We start from the raw sequence: 12,085 nt of genomic DNA, 5'->3' as shown, positions 1-12,085 counted from the left end.
TTCAACCAAACAATTGAATTATTAATTATAGCTTTATTCTATTACAATGAAGCAAACGTGACCTAATGTTTTTACTCATACAAGGTTCATCCACCATTTTTGGGAAATATGATTTACTTATGAAAAGCCTAAAGAATTAAGTTACAAACCAGTTTGTGGTGGTCATTTGGTAAATTCTTCCCTCATTTTACAGGTGGAGGAGCTCTGTAATATGCAGGCACTGTCGCCGGAAAAAACATTTGCCTAACTCCTTCTGCTTTGATAATGGGAAAGATGATACCTGATGCTCCCTATAACACACAATAGAGAACACAGACACGATAGCTAAGTAAATAAAAAATATTAATCCATATTGCTGAAACAGGAAATTGAAGAAAATGGATCATGATCCACACCGATATCAATCTAGCTCCAATCCAGATTCGCTTAGGTGAAGGGAATGGCAATAGTAAACGACCAAGACTGTATATTGCCACTGCGAAAAAATGTAGAACCAAGCTCAAGGGGCGAGGGTTTAAACCAGACAGCAAGGAGATAGGTCCTGCTGAGAATACACCACCAAGACTTAGATAATCAAAGCAAGCTTGTCGCATTTCCTTCCTTGCTTGATCAGGGGAAGCACAGAATACCTTGTACAAGGCGCCTGCTAAGGTGTTGATGGTTGATGCCACGGGCTGCACAACATGACATCACCGATTTGTTATCAAGTTCTTTTACATTTGGAAATGTTGAATGTTTAGTTAAATTTTGAGTTCAAGATTTTGACAATTTGATTATGATTCACCTTCCGCAATGTGTAAAATGATTCAAGATATTTGCAGAGCATAGGGGCATCATTGAGGTCATGTAGAGGCCTTAATAGATCACGGAGGACAACAATATCAGATAAAGCAACAGTCATTCCTCCACCGGTTAATGGATGCCGCATGTTGAATGCATCTCCCATTAATAGGGCTCCAGGGGTGGGATGAGGAGCAGCCGGCATGCTTCTGTTCGGCATTGTCCTAATATTTCCCTTATCAACGGCTGCTACAAAGGAATCGTAGATTTCTGGAGGAACCTGTTCGATATGCAGCAAATTTGACATTCCAAGACTATTCAGAGGTTATTTGTAAAAGCACAACTTCAAGAAAAACAAATACAGCTATATGGAGATTAAATGTGTAGACGTGAGAGCAGTTAAATACCTGGGGTGCCACGATGGTCTTTAGATAATTTGCCATCTCACCATTTGCAATAGAAGGAACCTTCTGACCAGGTACATCAACCAGACAGCGAGTCTCTGTACTGCTGATCGGATAGAACAAAATGGGGGAAGGATCAGCTAGTATAACATGCCCATGATTTGAGTATGGAAGATGACAATTCTCCAGGACCAATCCCACAAAAGAAGAAGGTATATCTACCTGCAGATTGTGATTGTGGCCATCTTAATTTCTAAAATTACTAGTTTATTTTAAAAACTAAAAAGTAAAAAGGAAATAAGAAGAGAAATATGAGCAAAACGAGCAAAACAAAGTTGATGTCTTGACTCACCTTAGGGTTGCAAAGGGAGCGACGCAAGTTCGAAAAACAACCATCACATACAATGGTCAGAGATGCAAATGCAGTCAATTCTTGACCATCTTTAGTTTTGTACTGCACTCCTCTGATTATCCCTTTTTCTTCAAGTAGAGAAGTGACTGTCCCTTGCTCTAAATGTACACTGGTAAACCAATGGGGGAGATTTGTTACCATAACGCTAAATTAGGCTGTTGAATACTGTCATACTATATCGGCCACTGTTTCTAAAGCGTCAAAACTTTGAGAAAAGAATATGATGAACATAAAACATAAACAACTGATTAATATCTAAAGAGGAAGTGATATACTTGGGAAGGGAAGCTGATTTCTCCCGCATCCGCTGAATGAAACGTCCATTATGAAAGCTCCTACCAGATACATCAGAGTGGAACTTCTCTAATGGGTAAGAAAGTTGAGTATGCTTCCCATCCTTGAAAAGAGCATAACCAAATACTTGCTGAGCATCAATTTCCTCTACACAATCTGCAGTCAGAAAATATAGAAGGCTCATCAAACTAATTCCGTTATGCGTTAAAAGTAATCAAAGAAATTAATACATAAAGTCTCAAACACCTACCTTCAAGTCCCAACTCGATTAACTTGAGATAGCCCCCTGGTTGTAGCAATTCCCCAACAATACGGTCAGGTTCACTCAAGTCTCTTTCAATCACTTGCACTCGACGTCCATCCTGCATATTGTACCACATAATCAATTTACTGCTGAAATAACTTTGGTTTAAATAATTATTTGGCCTTTATATTATATACTAGCACTGTGATTAATATTCTTCCTCCTTCATTCACTTAGCTAGGATATAATCTACAAAAAGAGGACATCAGAACAAAAAAGGGGCATAGAGAATGCAGAGTTAAATTTTTTTTCCTGCAATAACCGTGTTTGAGACTATTCAAACATGGATATAAGGATATAACCAAGGGTTCTCTAAACACATAAAAAATTTAGAAAAAAATTTGAACAAACTCTTATCGAGCACATATTCGTATCTGATGATTGCACCCGAGTTCAAGTAACAGAAATTAATCAACATCCGATCTAGTATGGGGGAAGAATTTGGAACACACAAAGAAACATAAAGTATTAGTTATCAAAGCAACAAAAAGTCTCTACTTGTCCTAGGCAGTCCGTGACAGCTCGTATACAGGATGTTTTAAATTGGCAGTAACTAATTATGAAGAAATTGACGTCTGAAAAATTGCTAATAGCAAGAGACGGTTCATTTTCTTCAAGTTCATTTAGGTATAAGCTTCCAATTATAATTGCTAAAAGGTAAAAAAAGGGAAGCAGTCAATGATACGAACCGTTATTAAAATGCAAAAAATGGTAGATATCGATTTATAATGATAATGCTCATAAATTAATCCCAGAATCCATGGCAGCTAACAGGCACGTCCTGGGGCAGGTGCGGCCACCAAGGCTCAAAACTGAAAAGGGTAAAATACTATTTTCTAATTTTTAAGGAGTATAAAAAAGGTCTTTTTAATTTTTAAGGGCCCAAAAAATTTGTTTAGGGAGCTAAAATTTTTTTCCCCACGGGCGTGGCAGCTAAACTCTTTTTATTTTTTATTTTTTTAATATTACTGATGCACATTGAGAAGCCACAACACATTCGAAAAGAAAAGAAAATACATAAAGAATTGTTTAAAGAAAAATAAATAAAAGGAAAAGAAAAAGATGCATGTCGTTTTAAACAGCAGAAGATCCGAGAAAGTGCGGGCACGACATAAAGGATAGGGGGGACTTTAAACTTGTTCAAAAACGAAAGAAATAAAAGAAGTAGCGAAACAAAGAAATGTTTTGCTTGTTCCCTGATTGGTTACTAAGAAAATGCAAAGAAAAAGAAAGAAATACTTTGCCGAGAGTGTGAGCGAGGGCGGAACCAGCAACGCCAGCTCCAACGATGATGACATCAGCGTGGCTGGCGTCAGCAGATCCGCATTCTCCGTTACTCGTTAGGACGGTCTTCAGGGGCTCAGTTCTCATGGAAATCCCCTTCCATTTCTGCCTTCTCAAAACGACACCGCATAGCGCAACCAGCGCCATCACGGAACACAAGATCCATCCCAGCACGTATGAATCAGCCATTACTCCGTCGCCAAAAAACTAAACCAGAAAGAAAGAAAGCTAAGCGTATACAAGGACGTCAAAAATCTCTCTGTTTGTTTTTATGGAGTTTAGAATTCGATGGCTGCAACGGCTGTACTTGGCTTCGCTGGCAGTCGTGAATTTGTTTTAGAAACACGAGCGAATAGTAAGTAATACAGGAAGGGAGAAACGGTGGGCCTTTTTATACTCCACCCACAGTTTACACACTCACACCTCTCACCACCTACCTCTTAGGTTAAATTCTGCCCGAAGTCCCTATACTTTTAATTTTCAAAATTCAGTCCTAATTATTAAACTTTTAAATTTAGATTCATTACAATAATATTTTTTAGTTATATAGTTACCAAGTGCTTTTAATTTTTAATTTCGAAATAGCATATTAACAAATTTAACCAAAAATAAAAATAACAATGTTAATAGTTGAACTTAAATTTTAAAATTTAACAAATAAAAGATTAAATTTATAAAAATAGAAATATAAAAACTAAATTATAAATTTTTAAATAATATGAAGATTTATGGCGTATCTTAACCTACCTTTTTGGTATTATTCTTCCTAACTTGCCGCTCCAATGAAATCGGAATTAAATTATCTAACATCAACTTCAATCGCTTAAATTTTTGTTTTTCAATTGGTTAAAGTTTATTATTAGTAATTGTATTTTATAAAAGTTGTAGTTTTTTTTTAATCTATTTTAGTATCTGTAATTTTTAAAATGGTCAGTTTTAGTCTTTGTACTTAGTCCTGACTCAAATAGTAACAGTTAAATTTATTTTGTTAAATTCAATTATTAATCATATACTATTTATACAATTATAGATTTAGTCTAATTTCTCTTATTAAATCATTCTAAGTCACCATACTTTCAAATTTTAAAATGTTAGTCTTAATGGAAATGACAATTATTAATTCATTAACTAAATTTTTTTGTAAATGATATGTGAAAATAATTAGTTAACATATTATTGCACATATGATAATATATTTCACACATCAAATTTTAAAAATAATATAACTTTATTTAAATTAAATAATTATTATTTGACAAGAACCGAAATTTTAAAATTTAGAAAGTAGAAAGAATAAAAATATCAAATCCTTCACTTCTATTCATGAGTATATAATAATATAATATTTATTATGTGACTTTAGAGTTACCCACCATCTACGTTTTCAAAAGTATAGGAGGGCGAGCTACACATTTACTTGACTTTTTAGACTTCACCATATCCTTCCGAGGGATTTTTTAAAAAATGACCTGTAAAATGTTATTATTTACGAAAATTATTTAATTTCAAAATGTATAATGAAAGTGACTTGAAATAAATAGTATTGAATAGTATTGGGTAGTATTGGCATCTCCACTACTGACATTAATTGTCCATCGTTATGTAATCATTATTTTGTGATTGAGTCAGGGATAAAAAAATTAATTTTTTTGGTGTTGGCACTACTATAGCCAACATCTATATATATTTTTGAGTATTTTTTAAAAAATTGAGTATTTTCCGGTTCAAAAAAATATTTTTAATAAGACTAGGAGTGTAGGTGTCAACACCAAAAACAATTTCAAACTTTTTTTAGCAATTTTTTTGTGCCAACGTTCACGTTGCGGGCACCGGTTCATATTTAAAAAGAAAAGATTTATCAGTGATGATGTTGGCGTTTTCGTTACTGGCACTAGTGTGATTTTTGAAAAAAAAATTGACGGCATACTCTAATTGCCGGAACCGGTGACCATTAAAAAAAAATAAAGACACTTGAGAAGAAGAAATAAATTGGGAAAATGAAAAGACTTAACAGTAAGGTAAAATGTGATTTTTTTTAGATGATGTGTTTTATTAATGTGCTCTTTTAAATTGATGAGAAAAAAATAAATGGTGTCCGCAACATGAACGCCGGCACAAAAAAATTTAATTTTTTTTATCTTCGACTTAGGATGTGCTTTCCATTGCTTTTGGGATGAACTTTTTCTAAAAAAAGTGATTTTCTCTTAAAAGCAATGAAGAACACATATCATTGGGGCAACTTTTTTAACTTTTGGGATGAGCTTTTTTAGAGATGAAAAAGCAGTAAATTTTAGCTTTTTCAGCCAAGAAGCACTTTTGGCTATTATGTTACCTTTTTAACCTTACTTTTTGACTTAAAATGTGTTTAATGATATTATTTTGTGTTCTCTTTCTTGGTTATTTAATATGAGTTTTACAAATGTGTTAAAAGCATTAATTAAAAATAAAAAAAAATATTTTTTAAAATAATACAATTGTGTCAATATCTAATTACAAATATTTAATTATTATATTTAAATATTTAAATATATTTTATATATTCTAATTAAATTTAATAAATAATTAATATTAATTACTTAGAAATATTTAAAATTAATATTATATATTAAAATATTAACAATAAGTTATAATAAATTATTTTTTTATATTTTTGCTAAAATATCATAATATTAACTAATTTGAACATTATTTAAATACATATTTGTTACTTTATAATATCATGTCTAAAATGGACATTTTACTTCTCAAAAGCACTTTTGATAGCTATATCAAACACTTAAATTTTTCTAAAGCACTTCTCAAAAGTACTTCTCAAAAGCACTTCTCAAAAGTACTTCTCAAAAACACTTTTCAAAAGCATTGCCAAACTGTCTCTTAATCAAAAAGTAATGATTATAAGATGATAGGCTTTGGTGCCAGCCATCAGACCGTCGACACCGTCTGACACTATTCATTTCAATTCGTTTTCATTATACATTTTGAAATTGAGTCATTTTTGTAAATAATAGAAAATTTTAAGTATTTTTGAAAAAAAAACCTTTTAAAGTTGTTAAGCACTTCAGTTGACAAACTGTAGACTTTATTTTTTATCATGCTTGCTTTTTCGTCATCCTTTGAATGCACACTCATTTTCTTAGGAGACTAGATAAATTAAAGTTTTAAGTGGACTTGCCCACTCACTTTCTTTGGAGACTATATAAAATAAAGTTTCAAGTGGACTTAGACATGCATAATAGGAAACAGAATTTAAATAAGAGAAAAGACATGAAACATGACAAATATGTAAAAGAAAATATAAACAATTATAAGTAATTGTTTGCTGTAGTTGTAATGTATATTGTACTTTCGTTTTATCTCTTTCAATTGAGAATATGTGTCAGCACGACAAGTTATCTGAGAAACATTCCACTAACTACAAATCGGATGGTCATTAGAAGCTTCACCTCTTAACTCAATCACTCGATTAGGCAGGAAGTAGTTGGTTAAGGAAGATAGTCACCCGTTCTCTTCAAGAGGACACCACTGCTCGTTCCTTCAGGCACTCAGCAATTTATTAAGAAGAATATGTTTATTTTGGTCACCAAAGCCCACGTGAGTTCAACTACTCCGTACCATAAATTAGAAGGAATGACAGAATATGTCTTATCAAATGGACATTCTCATCTCATCATAGACGTCCATCCCACGCATCTCGCAATCCAAACAAAGTGAATCAACCTCTATTAGCTCCACCAAATCCTCCTCTATGTCTTTTCATTGATTCCACACATAAGAAATTTTCAAAGGAGAACACATGTTTGAACTTAAAAAATGACATTGTTGGAAGGGACAACAACAAACTCAAAATATAGATCTTAAATCGAACATAAAAATACAAATAATATATTTTAAAAATTAATAATTTAAATATAATCGTGATATAAAAATATGAACTATTATATATTTTTAATAAGTTGTGTTAAAATCATGGCAATGTGAATAATTTTGATATACAAATCAAAGTCAACCTTCAATACTTTTTTTCTCTTTTTTTCATATTTCAATCCTCGTGAATTGCGAGATTAATGACCTTTCTCTTAGCTACGCAATTATTTTAATTAAGCAAAAAAAAAAGAGATACTTTTTTAATCAAAAATTAAATTTGTGAAAATCTTAAAACTATAATCATAATAGAAGGATAAATGTACTTCAAAAATAAAACTTAAAACAAATCGAAGATTTTTTAAGAAAAAAGGGAATTTCCTTTTTAAAAAAGAGAGAGATGGGAAAAAAGAAAAAGAAAAAAGAAAAGAAAGAATCACCAACGTGTTAAAAAAAATTAGAAGTGACGAAGAAAACATTGCATCCCCTTTTGGAAAGTTTAAAAGCTAATATTAAAGTTGAGAAATAAAAAAAGGTAATGAAAAAACTTGGAAGTTTTCAAGAGATAAACTAGTCGTGTTAGGGAAAGGAGATTTTTCTAACAATTAGATTGCATATTTGGTTTGTATGGTATTCAGCTTTTAGGGAAATTTATTATAATAATATAAAAAAATTTAAATGCGAAAATAGTATGAGTTCAAAATTATTTGACCAGTATCTTGTTTTGTGAGGAAAACAATGCAAATATCTTTAAAGCCAACTTTGGAAAGCAAGATTCAATAAGGAATTTAGGAAATATTAAAGGACAGGAATCATGGCACAAAATTAATCCCATATTGGGGTTTAATTTGGAAGGGAATTTGAATCCCTCGAAAAGGGAAGTGGTGGACTGTTCAAGCGGATTGAGTAGAGATATTATGGAGCATGATTTAGAAGACAACCCATTAGAGGGTATTGAAGCAAGAAAAGACTAAGATAAGATTTTTTGAGTTTTATAGTTTTTGATAATTCAGATTCACTAGAGAACATTAATGGGTGTGACAAAGTCCTATCTCAAAGGATATTGATGGCTGCTAGAGGGCAACCCGACCAGATGCAATGAAAATTCTTTGTTGGAATGTCCGTGGTTTGGGGAACCCACAGGTTGTTCGTAGAATTCAACATGTGTTGAAACTCTATCATCGCCAACTCGTCTTCTATATTGAGACAAAAATTAAATTCGAATCGTATGGAGAAAATTAGGAAACAATATGACTTTCAACGTGGGATTGATGTATCGGTTGATGGTACTCGTAGAGGACTCAGTCGTGGATGGAACGACGGGAGCCCTATTACATTGAGGAGTTTCTCAAAAAATCACATTGATGTGGAATTGTAGAAAGATCCAGTTAAACCAAAATGGAGGATGATAGGATTTTGTATGCATTTGAAAAGAAGGGTGATGTTTTTAGGGATGAAGGTTGCATAGAGGAGTTTAGATCGTCTTTAACAGAATGCCAACTGGAAGATATGGGTTATTCAGGCCCTTGGTTCACGTAGGGAAGGGGAAATTTGCTAGAAAATAATATTAAAGAGAAAGACTTGATCGTGGAGTGGCAAATGCTAAATGGTGGACGTCTTCCTCTGAATTTCTATTAAGGCACCTTCCTCATTCTGTTTTGGATCATTTCCCCTTGTTGATAACTACATATAATACAGGGGTGAAGCTAGGGGGGCTGGAATGGGCCCCGACCCCCCCTAAAATGTAAATTTGCTCTCTTGGCCCTTAAATTTTTTTAAAAATTTTAAATTAGTAAAGGTAAAATTGCACTTTGGCCCCCCTAAAATTATAAATTTTGATTTAATCCTTTAAAAATTATAAAGAAATAAACTATAAAAAATTAAATTTTTATCTGCCCCTCAAAATTTGTTCTGGCTTCACCCCTGATATAATGATGTCCAGCGTCATAAAAAAATAAGTTTTCATTTTGAAAGCTAGTTGACTATGGAAGAAACATGCGAAATAGAGATAAGACAACTATGAGAGAGTAGTTCAGGTCACGTCACTGATCGACTTGCTTATCTATATGAAGGATTACATGAATGGGTTGACAAGTTGAAAAATCGAAGAGCTGGTAATTCGAAGAAACTACTTAGACACATAGATCAATTGGATGCTATGGAAAGAACTGAAGAGATTCTTGTTGAACTGATCGACGTGAAAATGCATCTCAATATGTAAATTGAAAAAGAGAAGTCTTATTAAGAACAAAGAGTGAAGGTAAATTGGTTAAAATTAGGGGATCGAAATATAAATTTTTTTCATAATTGTGCTTTATGACGTCGACAGATAAATCGTATCAGAGGGCTAAATGATGAAAATGGTCAGTTTGTTTTAGTAATTCAGAAATGGCAGCTATAGCAACTACATATTTTTCTAACCTCTTTTCTCCCCAATGAGTTGGAGACACGGATCATATTCTCCCGGAGGTGGAAAATTGTATTTCAGAAAGTATGAATCAAAGTTTCCTAGTTGAATATAGTAGAAAAGAGATTTTGGCAGCATTGAAGAATATGGGTCCAACAAAAGCTTCAGTTGTAGATGGCATACCAACTTTATTTTTTCAGAAATATTGGCACATTGTTGGGCATGACATTGGTTCATTTTGTTTGGATGTTCTTAATCAAGGTACTTCTCTAGAGTCTTTAAATCTAACTCACATTATTCTAATTTCGAAGGTTGTTCACCTGAATGATTTAAGGAATTTTCGTCCTATTAGTCTTTGCATGGTGCTTGATAAGATAATCTCTAATATGGTGGCTAATCGGTTTAAACAAGTCTTAGATACATGTATTGATGAAACACAAAGTTCTTTCGTGCCTGGAAGACTTATTATAGACAATATTCTTCTCACCTATGAAGTATTGCACACTTTTAAACAAAAAAAGAATGAGTTGAAAAGGTTTTTTTTGGCTCTAAAGCTTGATATGAGCAAAACCTACGATAGAGTGGAATGAGCTTTCCTAAGAAGTATGATGTTAAAGATGGGGTTTGATAGTTCATGGGTGGATTTTATTATGCACTGTATCAGTACTGTTAAATATTTGATTGTGCTAAATGACGAAGAAGGGGAAATTATTTCACCATCTCAAGGACTTAGGCAAGGGGATCCATTGAGTCCATGCCTTTTTCTGATCTGTAGTGAAGGTTTGTCAACTTTGATGAGATTAGAGGAAAATGATGGTTTACTGACGGGAGCAAAGGTTTATAGAAGAGGACCACTAATTTCTCATATATTGTTTGCTGACAATTGCATCATATTCAGTGAAGCTACAGTGAAAGAGGCTCATATTATGAAAGATATTCTTCGTGAATATGAAGTCTATACGGGTCAGTGAATTAACTTTGATAAATCTTTGATTTATTTTAGCTCAAATATTATTGAAGAGTTACAATTACATGTTTCCAGTATACTAAATTTTAGATTCTCCACAAATCCTGAAAAATATCTAGGTCTCCCAAATATGTTTGGAATGGGGAATAAGTTAGCTTTCCAGGTGTTAAAAGATTGAATGAGTAGTAGGATTAAAGGCTAAAGTATAAAACATTTTTCACGAGGGGGAAAAGAAGTTTTTATTAAGGCAGTTTTGCAGACAATCCTGACCTACTCAATGTCATGTTTCCTATTACCTAATTCCTTATGTTTAAATATGGAAGGAACAATTAGCAAATTCTGGTGGAAGAAAAAACCATGGTCAACGTAGGATCCACTGGTGTGATTGGAAGTAGTTATGTGAGCTCATAGAGAACGAGGGAATGAGATTTAGGAGTTTGGCGAAATTCAATTTGACTTTTCTTGAAATATAGGGGTGACGTTTGATTTGTTTTACTAATACATTATTATCTTGTACATTAAAAGCTAAATATTATCCTGACTTAAATTTTGTTAATGTAAGTTTGGGAGCTCACCCTTCTTATACTTGGAAAGGTATTTAGGCAGGCAAAAATGGCAAAAAGCTTCTTTAACATGACATGTGTTGGAGAGTGGAAATAGGGTCCCAAATTTTGGTCTGGACTGAGGACTAAATTCTAAGGGCTATTAACATAATAAGGAACATGATTAATAATCCAATTATTCAAATAGTGGCCGATTTGATAGAGCCTACAACTAGATGTTGGAGACAGAATTGATGCATAATACCTTCAATGATGATGTTATGGATAGAATTATTTGCATTCCACTGGCTTGTGCCCCACATGAAGACAAATTGGTACGGTGAAGAGAAGGTTCAGGGGAGTATTCAGTGAGAAGTGGGTATAAGTGCTTGTTACAATGAGGTATTATAGAAATACCTAACACAATGCATACTATCTATTCTCCTTATTACAAGAAGTTGTGGCAACTCATTCTTCCAACCAAGATGAAGATTACAAATTGGAGAGTGCTCCAAAATTACATCTATACGTTCCATAATCTATACAATAGACGGCTTATTGGTTCAGCAAATTGTCCAGGTGCTCTAATAGAATAGAATTTTTTGAACATGTTTTTAAAAACTATTCCACTACAAAAGAGATTTGGCAGTCACTAAAAATTTGTTGGCCACATACAATATAAAAAATGGGACATAAGGATTGGATGAGTAACATTTTTATGAACAAATCTAATTTTCATTGTAGGATCATGGTATGCACAATATGGGCTATTTGGATGGTTTGAAATAAAGCTATTCATGAGGGAGTTAAACAAAAAGCGAGTGAGAATA

General features: G+C 33.0%; 1 protein-coding gene across 1 annotated transcript; it reads right to left on the bottom strand.

Annotated features, from left to right (window-relative positions):
* Positions 1-3,842, bottom strand: LOC107916766 (squalene monooxygenase SE1). The gene is made up of 8 exons (XM_016846135.2): positions 3,434-3,842; positions 2,141-2,252; positions 1,872-2,046; positions 1,537-1,705; positions 1,188-1,406; positions 785-1,060; positions 396-674; positions 1-290 (listed from the first exon to the last, which is right to left on the bottom strand). Exons 1-8 carry the CDS (start codon positions 3,665-3,667, stop codon positions 183-185), a joined length of 1,572 nt encoding a protein of 523 aa, XP_016701624.1. The 5' UTR covers positions 3,668-3,842; the 3' UTR covers positions 1-182.
* Between the last annotated feature and the right edge of the window lie 8,243 nt (positions 3,843-12,085).

The sequence above is a fragment of the Gossypium hirsutum genome, chromosome A01 (genome assembly GCF_007990345.1).
Source record: "Gossypium hirsutum isolate 1008001.06 chromosome A01, Gossypium_hirsutum_v2.1, whole genome shotgun sequence".
In the NCBI taxonomy this organism is placed as follows: Eukaryota; Viridiplantae; Streptophyta; class Magnoliopsida; order Malvales; family Malvaceae; genus Gossypium; species Gossypium hirsutum.
The sequence above is the reverse complement of the archived record's forward strand: the minus strand, read 5'-3'. Positions and strand labels throughout refer to the sequence as shown.